Genomic DNA, 21,643 nt, shown 5'->3' on the forward strand with positions numbered 1-21,643 from the left:
CACAATGTAATAATGTATCATTTCACAGAATCATGCTGATCTTTTTCCCTCTTTACTACTGCTACTTCACTTCATGGCATTTCACACCAACACGTCGACCACTAAGGAAAAATGGATCTAATTCCTATAATGAGTCATCTTCATTACTTAGCTGAAAGAAAAGCATCTTTAGCCACTAGGTAAGACAGTTTCACTCTTTCAAAGTTCTCCCACAGCACACACTTCCATTGCATTATTTCACCTGCACAGAAGAACACTGTTTTCCTTCTTTACTCATGCAAGACCTGCACTCCTCACCACACTGCCACAATCTGGATTTGTCCCTTACAGGTAGTAACCCTTATTTTCTTCACTACTGGTATTTCAGCTACACATATCAGAAACTAAAACCTATTGAGAGCATGGTCTATTCTCTAGCAAGCTTGATTAACAAGCTTGTGACTTGGGTATTTCGGTTTTAATTTAATGCACTGTACCTAAAATTGTGAACCAGTGTAAACTGGGGTTGCAACAGCTTTAGTGCCTTGCTCCTAGATTTATTTCAAGCTGAAATCCCACAGATTTGAAAGAAAACATTATCAAACCCTCATTTTAATCAACAGTTTAATGACTTACCTGAATCAATAAGAAAACAAGATTTGTGCATTTTTCCAATAAAAAGTTCCAATCCTATAATAGCATAGATTATGATTACAAACAATACCAAAAGGGCAATATGGAGGAGGGGGACCATGGCTTTTATAATGGAGTTCAGGACAACTTGTAAACCTAAAAAAAAAAGAAGATACAAGATATGAACCATATTTCTATGTCTTGGTCTATCAAATTTATTATATAATTTATTATATAATTTATTATATAATTACACATTACTATAACTTAATGATACAGACGCCCAGAGATAATCAGATTTTTTTAAAGCATCTACTACCCAGAGCCACAAAATGTTCCTGTAACACAAAAGTCTTCATAAGAATCTAAAACTTTCCATCTAATTAGTTCCTCTGTTAATGAAGTTTATATGATAGAAGTCAGTGCTTGAAATGTGTCACAAGAACCAGTGGGCTTTTATAAAGAAAGGGCATACGCCTTTCAGTGTGCGCCTGAAAGTCATTCTATATGACCTTTATGAAATTCTGTGCTAAAACGAAAATTTTGTGGCAAGTTCTGAGAAAATGTGCACTCAGCCAGTTGTAGAATTGTCTTCTTCCTCTGGGACAAAAACATGAAAACGCATTTTTAATCTGAACAAACTTTTTCTTTCATCATTTATCTCTTTCCAAACTATTGTGTTTTCTTTTTTTCAATTAAATATTTATCCAACTTTTGCCTTTTTCAAAATAAGCTAATCCCAGACTAATGAAGCTGCCCCAGTAGCAACGAGAATAGAATATGCCTCTTTTTTAACTTGATAGAATTTCTCTCTGACATTTCATAGGACTGCTTCTGTCCTCACTGAAGCCATTTTGGCAAAAATCAGTAATTTCCCTGTAACAGTCTGCAGACTGTTATTATATTATAAACACAATTAGCTTTTTCCCTTTGAATGCCTTGGAAAGAGCTGAACTGGAAGTCATGAACCTTATATAGCTCAAATAGCTTCAATAATTAATAAAGCATTAAAGGAAAACAGGAAATATCAGAAAATTCAATTACTTTCTTAAACAATATTGTTCTACTTTTTAACTTTCCTAATTTATCTGTTAGCTCTGCTGAGATAAACAGAAGGCATTCATGAGCATTGGAGGGGGCAGGAAACACAAAATGTGTAATGTGCTCTAGCATACACTTACCAACATCTAAACTATTTTAGGACCACCAACACTTTTAAATGCAGGGGTTTAGAATAAAAAAAAACCCTGAGTTTTATTTTCTGGTGTATTTGCATTTTTATCTGTAATTTACTTCCACATAAAGCTTCCTTTTTAGAAGTGTATTCCCCTGTCTGCTTATTGAACTGTGTAAGGAGATCATACACTGACTGAATTCACAATCCCTTCTTTAACTTGAAATAGGGTATCATTCCTCTTGAAATTCTCTTTATATGCATAGCCAGATAACAAAAACTCAGCTTTATCCCATCTCATTTCTGTAGTGTCTGGAAGAAGACAGGTCAATAATCAGAGCAGTCACGTTCCTGATTGCAATGGAAATAAAGAGAGCAGAGCTTACTGGGCACTCCTGATACAAGTCGGAGAGGTCGCAATACACGAAAGGCTCTTAGGGCTTTGACATCAAAGCCACCAGGTTTGCCACCTGAGTGGCTGCCACCATCTGTTTCTTTGGTTAATTGTTCCAATATTACACTAAATAATCTAGAAAATGAGATGAAAGGTAAGGTCATCACTATCCATTTACCACACAGTTAAAAATATTACTTTGGAAATTTGTTGAACTGCAGATCATTCTGCAAAGCTGTTCAGATGCCAAATTGAGAGGTATATTTGCACACTAAATCATGACAGACAGAGCTATGAAGTACAAGACTTTATAATCCCTCTAGGGAATGAGGATCACACAGTTTCCAATAATTAAGCATTCAGCTTATATACACAGTTTGCGATTTTTAAATAAATGAAGCTACTTTGCCACTTTTGTTCAAACATTTTAGTTTTAACATTTGGAGAATTAATCTTCCCTTTAGAAGAAGAAAGAGATAATAATGAAACATATAACTAATAAACCATCTGGCTTAATTTTGGTGGAATATATGAACTCCAAGTGGCACAGCAGTACAATATTCTATATACAGTCAGAAGAAACGGAATATTTTAAAAATAATTAGATTCCACCATTTAATAACACCAAAAAGATTTGTTTCTCACGCATAATACCTCTGAGGAGAAATAGATTCCCAGATGGCTCATTTATTATATTGTATTTTTTCCCTGCAGAAATGAATTAGTCATTCATTAGAACAGTTAGCAAGACAAGACATTTATTTTGCTTTCCCACTTTTAGCAGCAATTTAAAGTGATGCATGTTCTTGAAATCCAAATTAATCTTGGGTTTATTTTAGTTTGGAGCTCGATATCAGATGCATGTGCTTCTAGACTGTCACTAGACCACACAAACTGTGTTATCCTTTGCACAGAGTCTGTGTGGTTCAATAGTTGCAGAGCTGCACTTCTCCTGAAAGCATTATCAAGTTAATAGAGTTTTGCAATCATGAAAAAAGTTTCACACTTGTAAAGGATGCCTGAAATGTGCAGGGTTTTCATTTGGTCATGAAAAGTTTTCACAACTCTGGTTAAGAACTCTGTCACACTGGATAGTTGCTTGAAATCATATATTATTTAATAGGTTGCCTAAACTGGATTATTGAAGGCTTTACTCTCCCCCAAGTAAGCAGTTGACCCACATCAGTCAATATCCATCCCTAGACTGCTTCGTTCTGCTCCAGAGGAAAACTCAGCCCCTAAGACTCTACAGATGTTACAAGGAACATCAGCAGCCCACATATTGTTAGACCAAATCCAGACATTGAATACCAGGTCCTGATTCAGCCCCAGGATTTAACAGAAGCATAATTGCAGGAAAAGCAACACCTCAATGATTTTAAGAGTGACTATTTGTGCTCTAAAGACAGATATTATTAAAAAGGCTTCTGAATCAAGTCCTGAATTCAGGGAACCCTTCAGTCTGTCAATTCATACAACATTCAGAAAATTAAAGGGCATAGGCAGGTGCTATGAAAGCTTTCTCTACCGGGACCTTATTCTTTCACAGAAATCAATGGAAATTACATGAGAGACCATGCAGGTAAGTAGACTAATTACTCAAAGTAATTAATATTCTTATGGGTTACAGAGAGAAGTGACAAAGAGTAGAAAGCATCACATTCACAGCTCTGTCTACAGCTCTGTCATTTTACATTGTCCAGCTGAAAGCAGGAAGTATGTTATTCCTAAAAAGCCATTAAGATCTAAAACTATTGATCTACTTTATTGAAATTTACATTCATATCCCTCTACAGTTTACCAAAGATTAAAGGTTTAATTAAGATTTGATTTTTAAAACATCTTTATATGTGGTTCCCTTTTCTTGTTGAGATTCCTCTATGTATAATTAAAATTAATGCAATTGGACTGCTACAGCTTCTGCTGAAAAAGCAAATTTCAATACATTCAATATAGGACATTATGGCAGCTCTTTCAAAGCTATTGAAATGAAAAGCTAATGAAATTTCCCATTGAAGCTAGTCAAATAGAGTCAGGTCCAGAAGGGATTCCATATCCACCTTGGACTATATATGAAAATCAATTTTTCACTGGGCTTTTATGTATTAATTAAATAAATGGGACTCATGCTTGCTTAATCATGCAGGTTGTGTTCTTACAGAAAGAACAAAAACGTTGCTCACAGTTTTGTCAGTGTGTGACATGTTAGGAAAGATCAACCTTGTCTTACAGGTAGGCTGATGACAACCTGCAGAGGAGTTTATATTCCAAACTTTTGGATTTGAATTACAACTCAATCCTAGTGTGATATTTTTTGGCATTTGATAAGATATAGTCTTTTTCTATTTGTATTTTCAACAAATTCACTCTGAGTATTTGACCTAACTACATTTAGCCTCCAATAATGAGTATTTTAGGAATTAGTGGAAAATTTTTTAGTTATCATGTATTTAGGACACAGTCAAAGATAGAGGTCATGTTAATTAGACTGCTCCAGGGTTACTGTAACTCCGTGGTCACTTGACAAAAGGGAAAATGTCTATTCAAGTGACTGCTTGGCAAGGGAACAGAGCTCGTGTGTGACAGTCCCCAACCTGCCCACCAAGCTTCCCCTTCAGGCACAGAGACCAATCTGTTGAGAATGACCTGACCTGATGAAAGATCTATTTATACACAAATTTTAGTCCTGGACCAAAACTGCCTGCATGTCAAAGTACTGGCCCAAATACAATCTTCTCAGTAACATTTAGCATCTTATAATCAAAGAGTTACAATTCAGGCATTCTTATATTCACAGTACTTCCCCACATTTAACAATGCTTTACCGCAAATTCCTTTACTTAGCATCTCTTTCTTTCCCTTAATGAAGTGACAATTTAAAAGCACCACACAACACTCCAATTTCTGAGCCTTTCCAATTACAGGCAACCCTTGATATTGTTTGAATTTAAAAATTAAATTAGAATTGCACACTGCAAGCCATGTTTGCTACAACATACAAAGTTATCCATGGATAATGCTCTCCATGTTCTAGATAATATATACTTTTAGCAAATAAAATTTACATTACTGGTTGAACAGTTTTTAACATAATCTCCATAACATTTAGGAAACTGGTGAACATACATCTCAAGATTAATTCCCTAGATAGATAAAGGTAGAATCTAATGAAGTAGAGCAATCTCTGACATAGACCTGCTGACACAAAAATAATTTATCAATAAAGAGGAGCATAAAATAGGTTCCACTCTTCTGAACCTTCATGAGGCCCAAGCAGTCCCTTCTCTGGGGCAAAGAACAAACTCCCCAAGGTTTCCTGGTAGAGCACAGCGCACAGGGTAAATAAAAAAAGGCATTTTTATCATACATTCTACCAGGCAAACCAAAATAATATCTGAATCTGGGCCCTGACATGCAGCATCCAACTTTACTCATATTTTGGTAGTATCAAGGGATCACTGTTAATTCTGTACCCCCCAACCACTCTTCTCCACTTTGAAACATGTTTCAAAGAGATCTTGGTGAAACAGATGAACTCCACATAATTGCAGTGAAGGGTTAAACTAATAAATTAAATAATAATTTGTGACCCTTAAGGGATCAACATATTGAAAGAGTTTACCTTGAAAAAGTCAGATGGAAAAGTTTCTGAAAAACAACTCTGGGAATCTCCAGTAGGACTCAGAATTCCCTGGGAGCTTCTACTAGAAATGCAATGCAGTCTGAAGCCACAGATAGCACTGAAAATTTTAGAACTTTTAAAATTTTTTTCACTCAGTTCATGCTTTTACTCCAAAGAAACAGAAATCCAGCATAGACTGCTGCTCACAGCCAAAAAAAACTTATGACTACCTCACAGTAAAGAAAATTTTAAGTATTCATATAATGGAAGGTAAGCTACTTACCCTACTATAACTATTACAAAATCCAATAAATTCCATCCGTTTCTAACATATGCATTGGGGTGTAATAATAATCCATATGCTATAATCTTCAAAAATGTTTCAACTGTAAAAATTATCAGGAAGGCATATTCTACTTTTTCCTGTGGAAGACAAAAGAAGCACAATGAAAGACAATGAATGTAACAGCTCCTTTTACTGTTGACAATTTGCAACAAGTGGGTACTGATCAGGACTAAGGAAATACCTTCATGGCAGTTTATTTCACAGGTTTTAATTGCATAACACATAATAATAACTGTACTGACAAGGTTACAATTACATAATTGCACTAGGTTTTCTTGTTTTCACATTCTGTGAGAGGAAAAAAAGCTGTTCCTGCAAACATGGAAGGATACTGTACCTTTGTTTCAGCAAACAGTGCCATCCAGGTCAGTAGGATTCTCTGCATTCATTATAACCAAAAAATGCTGTAATGCTGTAGAACAGAACCCTAGAAATATCCTTGGAAGGTAAGCAGTGGTTATACTTCTTTCACTACTCAAAAAGTTTTAATTTTGCAGTATTTAATTTTACATTATCTTGCAACTTTTTAATCTTGATATGGAATTTTGCATTGACTTAGTCTCCCCTCCACATCACCATTTTACCAAAATTCTTATTTCAGGGCTATACACTGAATATCTTTTCCTAGCTAATTAGACACTTTAGAAAGAAGAAACCCAAAAAATATTAGCATGCTTGATTTGGTAAATTGTAGAGGTCACCACTATCAAAACAGAGCACTTAGCATCTCTTCTTTTTACCTTTGGACAAGATAATTTCATTAATTTCTATATCATTTTGTTTACTTACCTGTTGCTACTCAAATATTACAGCCAAGAATAAAAGGCACAGAGTGTGATTCATTTTTTAAACTTGTTCAGGAACACAGGATGTTGCTCATTTATCACATACAAAGTTAATTACATGACTGTAACTGCTCAGCCAGGATTACAATCCTCTACTATCATTACTCAAATAGAACACCAACATTATACACATTACACACAGAAATACATTATCCCTATTTGTTACATACAAAAATACACATTCCTTATTTGTCACACAGCTTGGCACTTCCATACACAACCAAAAGAAAAACGAAACCTTAATCATTTGCAACTTAAACAAAGATCTTTATACTCTTCAGCATTAATTTATAATTTGGGCAGCTAGATTTCCTGCCAAAAAGGCCATTTAGGATGGTTATGTATATGACAGGGAATATCCAGTTACAATTCTGACACTGGTGATTTAATAGAGGCACAGGCTTATCAATAAGCTCCTCTCCAGGTCTTTGGCTGCAATAAGCACCACCCTGAGATCACTGTGGCAGGTAAGGCTCTTACTGCAAAGCAAGGATCCCTGGATCTCATCTCCTGCTCAGCTCAGTCCTATACCCCTGCCTTTTTCCCCTCTTTTGAGTACACTTCATAAACACTGTGGAGCTTCATCCAAGGCTTCTCAGCTACTTTTCCTTTTGGGTGAGGTCTTCCAGCCCAGTGAAACCAATGCATGTCCTTCGTCTCCTCAAACTTACTAAGACTTCTTTCAAAACTGTCCCTTCCACTTACCCATCGATGTATCACCAATCAACAAGGACAGTTGCTAGATAATAAGAGTGAAATGGCCTCACACAAGAAATGTGAATGTCTTGTGCACCAAAATACATCAGATCTCTTTGGCTAGAGAGCACCACAGAGTTTACAATAATATGAATAATCAGCATTCCTGAGAAACGCATTCATAAGAGCTTAAATACAGGAAATCCTACCACATACACATTCCATGACAACAGCTATTTCTGTCATCTTGCATACAACTAAATTTGCAGCTTGGTTATAGGAAGATAAATAATGTAGGAAAACATAAGGAAGACAAAAATATTATGGTTGCCATTTGCCATGGGCAAAATATATATCAAAATCATAGTAGTGAAAGAAAAAGCGAGACAAAATACGTATGTTCCATGTATGCCAAATTTCAACAGCTTCTTTACTTAAAAGGAACACAGGATCCAGGACTGGATGGGACCTTTTGAGCTAAAACAACCTCATGGGTCCCTATGCCCAGCACCCTGTTTTATAGGCCACCATGTAATTGAACGCCATCCATTAAAGTACCAGTTCTGTCCTAAAAACCATCTTTGCTCTTCACTGCTCTCCTTCAAAAAATATTCCAATGCTCTCTGGGCTAAACACTAGCCCCAGCGCCAAAGTTACACAACTTTGTTAATGGTCACATAGTCCTGCAGCTCATTTTAATGGGACTGTTCAAAGCTGAAAAAAAAAAAAAATGGAAATCTGTTCAACTCCGCCTTATCATTTACCATCCATCTTTGAAAAATAATATTGGTCTCATTCCGGCTTATCTCATTTCATTTATGGAAGCAGGAGTGTTTCTTATTTCCTAAAAGTATTGCAAAAATTCCATTAGAGCCATATGGAGTGTAGGACAATCTCATTTTTAAACCCACCAGTGGGCTTCAGGTCAGTGTGTGTCACTTTGCAGATGGACCATAAGAAACCTGGACAGCTGCACCAACAAAAGCCACATGAACCTCAGCAAAGAAAAATGGGAAATGCTGCACCTGGGGTTAAAAAATTCCACTCCTGTATGGGCTGAGAAAGGATCTGGAAGTCACAGTGGGCACTAACTTAAATATGTGCTCATTTAAATCAGACAAATTCCATATCTTCGCAGTTTCATTTTTCTTCTCTTCCTGCTTTCCTCCCTTTCATGCTCTCACATGCTCAATGTATTTATTTATTTTTAAAGCACAACCTGTGTCTTCCACAGAGGCCAGACCAATGACTTGGCCCCATAGCTAACAATATTCAAAGTACAGGCTGTGCTTTCTTTGCAGACTGTTTGGCTTTTTATTAAGTAGGTATCCAACAGATGTTCTCACACAAACTGCAGAGTTAACAACCCTGCTCACCCTCAGAAGGTTCTGGAGGTCTCTTCTCACACTTGGGCAATTTCTTGCTGGTCACTATGGACATCAATTTTTGCCTCTGCAATCCTGACACATCTGGAGGTCACACATCACCTTGTTTGTCCAGAGCTTAAGCAACCACTACTCAAGAGTAAATAACATTTAATTTTCAGTATTAATTAAAGAGTTGCAGACACAGGGTTGGTTTGGGAAAATAAAACAAAAAATAAGAGATAAATTCATAATAGAGACTCAAGACTGCAGTTTTAGCAGGAAATGATGCATATGTTAATCTGCTCTCTCTTCCTCACAGTGGAGAAACCATATTTTGTTCAGATTAGTTGATATCTTTAAATGAACACTTAATTCCATTCAAAATGGAAGTAGGAACACTAAAAAAGAAGACAACTAAACAAAATAACAAGGAAATATCTAAGAGTATGTATTGAGCACTTGCAGAAGAAAATCTCTATTAAAATAAACCAATAAGGCAGTTTTGGTTCTAAGAAACTGCAGCGATTAAAGCAGAATTTGCATATAATTTCTAATATCTATTATTGCATTTAGTTCCACATTGCATCATAATATTAGCAGAAAAAAGTGACAGCTGTAAACCTAAAGAAGATATGAAGCACAACAATATGTCTGCGTTCTGAAGGATCTAATCCTGAGGCTGTATAGATTTAATAGTTGCTTGTTCACTGATTTGATAAAGCTAGGTCATCTCTCCTTACAGGCAGCTGAATCCAGCAAGGCTGTCTGACACTTTTGTTAATGCTGCTCAAAATCTTCAAGTCTCAGCAATCTTTTCCTGAATATATGATGCAACAGGACTGATAAGATAAACTGCCTTTCTCATGGAATCCAAGAAGTTTGTGTTTGATATTGATCACAGAACACAAAACAAAGGCCACCCTTACCCTATGAGTTTAGGTGGAATTGTGAGAACTTCATTTTCTAAAAAAAAGAAAAAAAAAAAAAAAGAAAAAAGAAAGGGGGGGAAAAAGCAATAAAAAACCAAGCATTTGCTTTCTTACTTTAAGTAAATCAGCTTAACAGAAACCCTGTTGCTCAGGAAATCTTTTTTCCCCCACCCTAGCCAGATGGTGTACATTAGTCATCATTTATTATCTTTGTATTTTCAAAATCTCTGAAAGAAATATGCAAAGCTATTGTTGCATGTCAGCAGGTGACACACCAAAATTCTGCATTTACATTAAGATGTTTCACTAGATAACTGTTTCAAAATTGTAAGTCATTAATTTGCAAAACCTTAACCTATTATGCTAGGTAATTAAGTCTTACTATATTAAAACTTCTATTCCCTTAGCATCATTCATGGGAATTCTTTCTTAACTGAAGAAATGCATTTTTGCATCCAGACTAACAAATGTGCATCAGAGCAAAAACTGCTTAGCAGATAGAGTGACTCAATTTAAGCAAATAAAGCAGACCGATCAACTTTCTGAAGCTGAGACACAACACAAGATACTTTGACACTATTGATTTAGGGATAAAAACAAAAAGGTTGTATGACTGATGCTTTGACAATGCATAAAAGTTATTTATTTTTTTAACAAAAAGACATTGTTTCAAGTTCTGGCACTGCGAAAACTCTCCATCTATAAGCCAAAAAATTAACTTGAGTTTTGAATTTTCAAATAAAATTATAAAATTTTTCACTTTGTATACCTGTAGTCCTCTGAAAATCATCTGTGACATGCAGCACAGTAACAATTAAAAAAATAGGAAAGTAAACCTATTTATTCCCATATGTGAAAAAAATGTTATGGCAATTTCCCAATACAAAAAATAAACACAAATGTAATCCACACTCCTGGCAAAAAAAAATCTATATACTTGCCTTTCTCTTGTGAACTTTAAAAGCAGAAAAAAAGTCTCTACAGACATTAGACATGGAAATTGTTCTCTATTTATGAGAAGAATTGGAATTATTAATCACTCAACAATTTGCTGATAACTATTTTAACTGTGCCTTCAGATACATAACAACAAACATGGAGAGCAAGTTTGAAAAACATATTTTCAGGTTTCATGTCCTGATCAATCCAATTAAATCATTTTTCACCATCCTCATCAGTCCTGACCCACTGGAGAGAATACAACCACTGCTCTCTACTTTGTCTGCCTTCCTGTCCTTGTAAGTGCAGCTTTGCTTTAGATAATGTGCTGCAGCAACTTTAGAAAATATAATTACCTACACAAAATATAATTATTACTACACAAAATTAACATAGACCTGGGCAACAGACATTGTTTCTTTACTTGAAGTGCACATTTCATGTACATGAGACCTTTTATGTTTGAATACATGCAAAATCCAGAGCAAGACTGGGCAGGAATTTGGCATTAGGCCCAGAAACATCTCCAGTCTTTTGAGGGGCTTTCTAGGACACCATCACATTACTGCAGACCCAGATGCTCTGGCATTTCAGGCTGGTGCATCTGATGGCAAGGCTGATACTTGGAAGGCAACACCAAGAACAAACTCCATGCTTAAGTGCAGAAATAAGTCAGTGTTAAACAGCACAAACATTCTTTCACCAGTGCAACATTAAATGAACGGGATTTCACATTCCTAGTACCACTGCCAAGCAACAAATCTCACTCACAACATTTTTACTGTTTTTAAAGAGAACACAAAATCCTCTCATCTTTTTTGAACTGAGGATTCCCGTGGTCTGGTCACAATTAACAACAGTTGCACCCCCCTCCAGATCTCAAGCAGGCACTTGTGTTTGCAGGAACACAATGTGCAATAACATCTCAAATACTCAGTGCAGCAAAGGAACAAAATGGATGTGCAAGCTATACACTGAGATGTGATTAAAATTAACTGCAATTAAGTTTCTTCAAGTCCCTTTTTATCAGTGTGGGCTGAAGGAGCATTTGAGCACTAACATCACTGAAACAACTCAACTTCAAATTCAGTTTTAGTTTTACTTTCATCTGACAGGTTCTGGCAGCCAGAGGTAGGTGAATAAGCAGAGCATATTTAACATTGATTACCTTTTTCATTATTTCCTGCAATCACTTCCTCTAAATGCACTGCAGACCTGCATTTCATCTTTGAATGTGATTGCTTCTCATATTCTTAATCATGTATTTTGCACTTTAGAAAATACACAATGCACTTTACATTGTAACGCAATAACGGAGATGTAAACACCTCTGTTCTGTAAATAAGCATTTGTACAGAGACAAAAATGTTGCATCCAAATTACAGTTTTTCATACAGATTACAGGCATCCCTGTGGAGCCAGACTGGTTTTATCCATGCAAAAGTTCTATTTGGTACACATTAAGCAACTATTTTCTGTTCATAAATAGAAAAAAAAATCCTGGGACAGGTAAAGGCAGAGCTTTGCTGAGCAACAGCTGGGGAAAACAACAGACACCCACTCTGTGTGTCCATTACTAAATTCAGTACTGGCACTGCTTTGCATACCCTGATAGAGGCACAGACAGCCCTTCTGCTTCATATTTTTGTGAAGAAACGATGTGATTTTGAAAACTTGATCATAAATAACTAAAAGCAAAACTGAACTCCTGCAAAGTGACCATCTACTAAAAAATTATCAAGAAGGGGCCCATAAACCAATCATTTGGCAATGAGTGCATTCTTGCAAGGTGTGAAAGGCAGGCTATAGAAATGCCAGCAGGCAGTGACACATGAGCTTCAGTCCTGAATCCACTTGAAGATCCAGCACAGTATTCCAAAGAATTACACAAATGAAAGCAGACCAACTAAGCAACGAAGAATACACCTGGAATATAATCCAATTTACTTGGGTGTTTTTCTGTCCCTATCTGACTGACAATATTCAGGAAAACAAGGCCAGCACAATATGTAGAAGAGAATATTTGTGTATACAGGCATAGTCTCATCATCTTCCTTACAGAGTTGAATAGAATCAGTGTCAAGTGATGAATTAAACCCATACCTAGTCATAAAACAGCATTAAGGTCAAATACATTTTGAGACTTTCTATTAATTTTATTCATTTGTTTATAAGACACCAGGCTTTGGACAGAAACTGGGCTATAAGAATATTAGTAGGTCCAGCTTAGCGAACATATTCAAATTCTGAAAATATAAAAATCAAGAGAATTTCGTAATCGTTATAAATTCATTCTAACTGTGCAGAAACTCACAAGCAGAGAACAGACAGGAGCACTGACAGCATTAAATCCTCTATTGTATTTAAAGCAAGGTAAGCAAAAAAAAAAAAAAAAAAAAAAAAAAAAACACCTCCAAAAGCTAAAAGAAATTATTTTTCCTTAAAAGAGAAAAATCAGACCAAAATCTCACCAATCAGATCAAACTATAATAACTTCAGCATTTCACAATGAAACAGATGAAAAAATCTGCTTTTAAAACACTCCTGTGTGAGCTCTTCCTGTATTTTTTGCTAATCATACTTCAAAAACAGATATATTGAGACCACTTACAAGTTTCTTAAAATGCGATCATAAAAACTTTCAGCTCTCATAAAAACTTAATTACTCTGGTGATGCTGCAATAGCCTGGATTTAAACGTACCCACTAACAATGTTCATTTTTATCCTGTTTTTCCAACCCATGTACTTCCTTCTTTGACCAACACAATCCTGAAATGTGCAGGAGTGGCTCTCACACCAGTTCTGCATTCAGAACTACAGTTCTTTCCTGTAGGTGAGCTTGCCAAAGCAAAAGTCTGTTCCAACAGACCAATAATTCTCCAACTGCCTCTGAAGGAATATGGCATCCCAAATGAAATGAAAGGGAAAAGACCAAACAGGTAAGGGGGTTTTGTGTGTTAGCTATTAATTCACAGCTCTATAATCATCCAGTTATGATTTTATGTCTTTTTATAATGTCAAGGACTTTCTGTTAAATAAAGGAAAAAAAATTAAAACAATATGGAGAACAGATTGGGTCTGTAGTGCTGTTCTGCACTGATAGTGTCAGCCAGGAAACAAAACAATGACATTCCTTGAGTAGGTGTTTTTTTCCTTGATTTATTCATCTGATTGCAAATCTAATTTCCACTTTCATTACAAAAGAACTGGACAAAACTGATAGAATAGTTTCATCACGATGCTTTACTCATCAATCTGTCAGATATATGACTTCATTAGCTCTTTGCTTTTGTCAGTTTAAGAACTACAGAATTATTTGCTGAGAACATACCAAAGAGACAGTTTGTTTTTCTAAATACCTTGAGTAGGATAGAATCTTGCATTATGTAAGGCTTTATAATTTAGTTTGGTGGGGTTTGGTTTGAGTTTGTTTAGCTTGGTTTTAGGGGGTTTCTTTGATTGGTTTTGTTACAGTAGAAATGGTTTAACAAACACCCACCAATAAAGCTTTCAAAAACTCAAACACTATACCTACCCCATGCCCTGGTCTGACCTTGAGGTGAATACAAAGGGAGGACATGGTCAGGCCTGTTACTTCACTGGAATTTTTCTAACCATCCTTCTCAAGTTTCAAATGGAAGAGTCCCAGAGTCCCAGTGGTCAATCTGGGAGCTACTTGGTCTTGTGCTCTATTATTGCCCCTCACAAACCAGCAGCATCAAGAATATTTCCTTCAACCCTCTGCTTGTGGAGAGCAGTCAACTTCCATGACCAGGATTGGGTATCTGTAGCAAGACTGGCTACAGAATTAAAATATTATTTAAAAAAATTCAAGGGCTTTAAAATGCACTAGAGAATGTGCATCTCTTACAGTGGTACAACAATGTTGAAAAATTGCTTCAGAGAAATCTGTATTTAGTTCTGACTTTCTTTTTAATACATCCTAACATCAGCTCAGCTCTAGAATTTCATACAGAAGACACTGAATGCAATACATGATGTGGATATGATTATCCCACACTGAGAGGAAGGTATGATTGCAAAATAAGTTGCAGTGTGAAATATCTAACACCCTTGTGAGAAGTACATGCTACACACTCTATTACCTCTTCACAATTTTATTTTTTTTTTAGAAAGGATTTCTCGACTCCTTAGATACACTTTGATTTACTCTGTGTATTTGTTAAAAGGTAAAACAAAGTATTGCTCTAAAAACCACTCCAACAAATCCAGAAAGACTCTATTATTTATGAGCACACAACCTGCCAGAGCACTAGAAGTCATAAACTACAGAAATGTCAACAGCAATGTTGCTGATGAAATACATTTTCAACTAAAAGAGAAGGCAGGGTAGAATATTCCTGGTAGATGCTGCCCAGAACAACAATGTAAGAAACAAAAAAAAAATGCATTTATCCAAACTGGCAGGAGAATGGTCTGCAGTAGTCACGAAAATGTTAAAGCACAACTTCATCCTCGATTGTCTCAGTTTGCTGAACAAGTTCTCCTTTGCAGTTTTCTTCTCCTATGGTAGTTTTGAGCCAAATGCTTGAGGCATCCATTTAATAAAAATTTTATTTAACAGTCAAAAATCAAATAATGCACTAATAGACTACCTTATTTTGAAAAATACCTCATAGTAAATTCCAGATATGTGAAATATAATGTGGCTGTAGAAGTTAGTATTTCCCTGAAGCAATAAAATGCAGGAAGATTCCCATTTGTGTATCCACTAAGTACTCGGATAATTATGAAAGGAAAGCCCTCTATGTTCTTTCAACTTGAACACGAGGCAAAACGAACATAGAAACAATTTCATCACACATCTGAGGGTTAGATTGCTCTGGCTGTTCCATAACAAAGAAAATGAGGATCTGTGGAGAAAATACAAGGGAAACGTGCTCTTCTGCCATGACAGCATTCAATGGAAGGCCCTTGTTCCACTGCAAAACATAGAGCTCACGAAGAAGACAGATTAAAAGGTGAAATGGCTCTCTATAAATAGAGAGGAGTTGCAAGAAAAAATTTAAAAATACCACAGCTAAACCAACAATTTGTATTCAGTCCACAAACAAGACCCATGTATATACCTGCTTTAATTTCAGCAGTGCTCAGGTACAACACTGATCCAGTCTTATGAAAATTCATTAAAAATTCAAACGTTTAGCTGGTTTCTAGCAATAGCATCACCATGAAGCTTTCCTGTTTTCTTCATTCTAACCATGGTTGAAAAGAATTCAAAGTAACCCTAAATGTACCAATACTGAAATAAAGAAAACCACAGGATACTACTGATACCAACTGCTAAGGTATCAGGAAAACTTGCCACAGTAGAAACAACTGAAATACCTGAATAAAAGTTGAAAATATTTTCGTCCGTTTCCTCTGATCTGCAGATCAAACCTTAGTGATAAAAGTCTTCAACTCCTAATAGAAAGGAAAATGAGTCTGCCTGCCCTAAAGCCCCATTTCTTGCTTCTTTATGGATGAATAATCAGTTTTCCCTCTATCTTGTGGAAGGTTGCTAACATAATTTAGGGTCTCTCTCGGTGCCTGATACAATTACAATTCCAGATTCTGCAAATGCTTCTAAGTGCATCTTTGTAATCTCTAAGTTACAATGCAAAATCATTTCTTCCTTCCATTCCCGTACCATTTGGCATCCCAGGAGATGTATTTAGGTTTTGAATGTCTTATTTCATTTTCCACTTCTACACACAGAACACTTGATCAAGAAGATTATTTTGTTATTATTCCCATCTGAACTGCATCTAAGCCTGTTTTAATTTATTCCCCTATCTGGAATATCAGTTTTGATTTCCAGAGAACTCACTGTCCACAACAATATATTCCTAAGTGCTCTGTCAGTGTTTCAAGTTCACTGCTGTTATGACTATAAGACAGTTTGAGTACACCAGCACTTGCTTTTGTTTCACCTATAAAACTGCTTTCCAGCTGATATAGAAGGCCATAGTCCCTGCAATTTTTCTCCCATCTATTCAGTGGAATAGCCCCTAAAGCACATTTACAAACAGTGTTCTTCAAAGTAATTACATGAAACAAGAGCCATTACCTCCCTTTTGGAAAAATAAGGCTTTCTCCCCTAAAGCACCAAAGTCTCTACTATCCTCAAGTAGCCAAGGAAAACAAATATTATTTTGATCAGACAAAAATCCCAGAGACCAAGAGCTAAAACCAAAAATATTTTTTTCCTCTTCCAGCTATATGTACAGAATTTAAAAACTATACATTTACTGAAGATCACAGAATCATCAAGGTTGGAAGAGACTTTCAAGATCACCTGGTTCAAATATCAACCCACCACCACCATAATCACCCCTGAACCATATCCCCAAGTGCCATTTCCAGATGCCTCTTGAACACTTTGAGAGATGCGGACTCCACCACCTCCCTGAGTAGCAGGTTCCAAAGCCTAACCACTCTTCCAGTGATTTTATTTTTTCCTAATATATAACCTGAACCTTTCCTGACACAATTAAATGGCCATTTCATCTTGTCCTTTCTCTTGAGATTTGGTAGAGGACAACAATCTCTTCTAAGGGAGTTGTAGAGAGTGGTAAAGATGCCCGAGCCTCCTTTTCTCCAGACTAAACTACCTCAGCTCCTTGTAGGACTCTCTAGACCCTTCCCCAGCTTCACTGCCCTTCTCTTGACACACTCCAACGCCTCAATCTCCTTTTGAAATGAGAGCCCCAAAACTGGACACATGATTTAAGGCAACTTGATTGCCTAAGTAAAGATATTTCACAGCCAGAAGAGCTGAACTGAAAATTCTATCAGTCTCCCACTGTTTCAGTGATTTGAAGACAGCTCTAAAAATTATTTGATTCTATTTCAGCGAGTGTAACTAAAATGCAAATCTTTGTACCTTAATGGCCTGGGAGCTGCTGACATATGGGAGTCAGTTTATATCTCATATTGGTTTTTAAAGTGACCACTGAAACACAAATATTTTCACAATCCACTACTACACATTGAACAGTCAGTGAAAATATTGGAAAAATGAAGGCCTGAAAATTAGTCCTTAACATAGGAGGAAGATTAGCAGGAATTTACACTCCACAGGCTTAATTCAGAATCACTTTGGGAGTCAGCAACCACCATTTTTTGTTTCCTTTTGCAAACGGACAATTTGACGTCACAGGTTTTCTACTCTCATTCCAACACCAATCCCTCGGATTTGAAATGAGGGTCTTCATCTCAGCAGGAAAAAAATGCTCAATACTCTGAAAATCGAGTGCTCAAAGTGCAACAAAATGCTTTAATTAAAACTATTTCCTTTGCTTAGTGCTATCTCTAATTTATGATTTGCCAAAGGCACTATTTTACTTGTCTTTCGATGGAATTCTTAGCACAGCGTGAAATAGATGGCATCTCCTCTGTAGCAAAAGTGAAAGGTTGACTTCTGCCCTGGGCATCTTTCATTTTTTGTGAAAGCTTAGAGGTAGAAACTGAAGCATGATAATTGAAGCTTGAAGGAAAAAGTAGTGACATTATAAGAACTGCTTCTGTCAAGTGATAAATATCCTGTGATACGATATATTAAATTTGTACAAATAAATCCATAGTGATAATAAAGATTAAAAGGTAGTTACACCATACAAAATGGGGCATGTTGGACATGCTGACAGATAGTAGACCCCATTTACCATTCCAAGGAGTGCTGCAGATTACTACTGGATTGAAATAAAAAGGCTAATTCATCTAATCTTTCTTTTAAAAAATAATTCTGCTTTTACATTTATGATACACGGCATATTTAAAAGGTGGTTTTCATGTTCTCCAGCGCCCAAGGCATAAACCTGAAAGTGCCAGTGGAAATAACAAATGATGTAATAGAAGTGTGTAAAACCTGAAGCAATAATACGTCGCAGTCAGAACCCAATGGCTCTGCTCAAGTGACACACACATTTGCACTCAGAAGTTTTGCCTTTTTTTTTTTTTCCTTTGGTTAAAGCTACCACAGCAGCATTCTCCTAGTGAGGTGTGTCAGAACTAATGTAGCTGAATGTAGTTCACTGTAATTGAAAGTAATTCATGCTGTCACATTTACTGTAACGAGAGGTCACATCTCCAGGGCCATAAATGTTGTTCACATTAATCGTAACTGACACCTTCCTCCTCCTTCAGGGAAACTCAGCCATATCACATGGCTTAGTTCACATCCTTTTTAAAGATCTGAACTTTTTTATGTTTGGCTGGTTTTGTGGTTTGTTTTGGGTTTATTGGTTTTTTTAAGCAAAAACAGGCAAAAATAACAGCAACAAATTCTGCCTTCTGCATGTTGATAAAGTCATCTCACTGAAAAGTATGCACCAATAATTATAATTACCCTAATCTCCCAAAATCTTACAGATTACTAAAAATTTGGACCTAAAATCTGACTACTCTGGAAACAAAAATAGTCCTTAAATTACAAATACATATAGATCATATTTTAAAAGAGCAAGTTAAATACAACACACTCCATAATGACCACACGGAGTACATGCATTAATTTCTTCCTAATATTTACATGTATTATGATTTAGGAATCATAAAGCCCCTCGGTAAACCATGTACTGATTTTGGAACACTTAAATTCCATACTGACATGGCAGGGAATGAACCTCCATTCTCAACATGACTGTATATTTCAAACCTGATAATTCAGCTAGGACACCATTTCCTTTTTAAATATTATTTGGGGGGTTATAGCATGTAAGTCTAAGTCTTTTGATCCCTATTTAACAAAGCTTCACACCCAAAAGAGGCCCTTCAAAACACTGAATGCATGTGCACCCCATAATTAACACTGTACAGAAAGTGGACAGCTTTTTATCTGTATGCTTAGTTTATCCTAAATTATAGCTAAAAGATGAAAGATACTGAAGAAGGAGAAGGAGAAGTGGAAAGTAAAAACACATAGGCAAGAGTACGATGTGCTTGTTGGCCAAACAATAATCTCCTTCTTAGTTTTGTTTTGGTTGGATTGACCAAGAATCTGGGTTCCCTTCGTGAAAAATTAACTGGTATCTTAACTCAGAATTAAAAGCTTAGGGTTTGTTTTTTTTCTAACAGATCCTTATGGCAACACAAAATACAAAGTTTCATTTACTCACAACAACAACTGATAATATTAATGATAAAAAGTTTCACTGATGACTCTCAAAATTACATATTAAAGAAGTGAAGAACAGAAAAATAGGAGCACAGATTCACTTCTGTAATAGTTTGGAATAATGCTATTTTTTAATAGCAGATATAGGCTATAAGGATATAAGGCAGGATATAATAGCTGATATAGGCTATAAGGATATAGGTTATAAGGCAGATTAGCCTTAAAGCTACAATTATTTGAAATTGATCATAACTCACAAGAAAATCAGTTGCTTGATTTCCTCTGGCATCACTCAGTAATAATGCTGCTGAAATAAATTGGATGCATACGTGAATTTTTGAAGAATCAACTTTGAAAAACTCAAGGCTCACTATCACAGAACACAACTCTTCAGACATAAATAAAATTGATTCTTTCAGAAACCAATTTTTTCTGTTGTCTGACAATGTCATTTAATTTTGGTGAGGCATCCAGCAACTGTGTAATTTCCTACATTTGGTAGCATTTGGTATAGAGATACACAAAACACTGCTGTGAGCCCTGCAATAAAAGTTTGCTGAATGACCTGAAACACCAAAACAACAAATGCATGACCTCACTGCAATAAAAAGTTATATTTGGCTTATTCTTCTTACCTGTAATTAAAGTTAGCTGTTACATTTTTAGCAACATCACTCAACATTTCTCAGAAATAAATCTAGGTTTTGCTTCCAAACAGGTAATCACTTCATGTTTTATTACCACCACACTATGGCATAATATTTGTCCTGCACCAGTATCTACAACAGCCTTGATGGTGCTTGTTGTGCCAAACATATTATCAACAAGTATAAAAATACGATTTACACTTAAAGTAGTTCCTCATTTCAGCCTTAACTGCATTATAATTCATCAGTTTCTTACTCCATAGAAAGGCATATCAGCACTTCTACCCAAGTACCTCATTTATTCCTAATTTCAAAGGTTATCATTAATCTATATTTTTCCAATATATTATAACTCAGGAAAATAGCTTGAAAATCATAGTGAAACTATGTTCCAATAAATCACCGTTGCCATTAATACCTCAGCACCACAAAAAGTATACATAATTAAATAACTGTGGGCTTTTCTAACTAGGAAAGTGACCTCTGCTTTAGAAATACTCTCTTTCCTGTTCTATAAAGAATAAGTCAGAAAGTAAAAATACATTTAGATAGTAAAACATGCGCTCCTATTGAGTCCTATGAAATACAGCTACTCGAAGGTCTAAGCAGGTCTATTATTTGCTTCAGACTCTTTATGTACTTTAATAAATCATCAATCAGTCATTTCAAAGTTTTTGGTGAAAAGAAGCAGCAGCACTAATTAACCAGTCAGCCTAAACTCTGAATGTGGTTTTGCAGATATTCTAAAGCTCATTTTTGCACAGTAATTTCACAAGGAGTATACCGTGTAATACTTTATTAAGATTGGGGATAAATCAAGACAATATGTTAGGGAATTCAAATTTGCCCCTTTTTCCTACTTTATTTCTTCATTCTTTGCTGCACTCTTTTCCAGAAGATTTGACAGTACTGAGATGTGAAGTTGTGGGGCCAAATCCTGCCAAAATGAA

The 21,643-nt window shown here is 35.9% G+C and overlaps 1 protein-coding gene across 3 annotated transcripts in view; it reads right to left on the reverse strand.

Annotated features, from left to right (window-relative positions):
- CACNA1D (calcium voltage-gated channel subunit alpha1 D) overlaps window positions 1–21,643 on the reverse strand; it is a 168,299-nt gene that overhangs the window by 101,422 nt on the left and 45,234 nt on the right. For all 3 annotated transcript variants that reach the window (XM_066326749.1, XM_066326748.1, XM_066326750.1), the window contains exons 4-6: window positions 6,086–6,225; window positions 2,173–2,315; window positions 616–768 (exon numbers count right to left, since the gene is read on the reverse strand). In XM_066326749.1, coding sequence (XP_066182846.1) covers window positions 616–768; window positions 2,173–2,315; window positions 6,086–6,225 — 436 coding nt within the window. The remainder of the gene's footprint in view (window positions 1–615; window positions 769–2,172; window positions 2,316–6,085; window positions 6,226–21,643) is intronic.

Source organism: Sylvia atricapilla, chromosome 11 (genome assembly GCF_009819655.1).
Source record: "Sylvia atricapilla isolate bSylAtr1 chromosome 11, bSylAtr1.pri, whole genome shotgun sequence".
NCBI lineage: Eukaryota > Metazoa > Chordata > Aves > Passeriformes > Sylviidae > Sylvia > Sylvia atricapilla.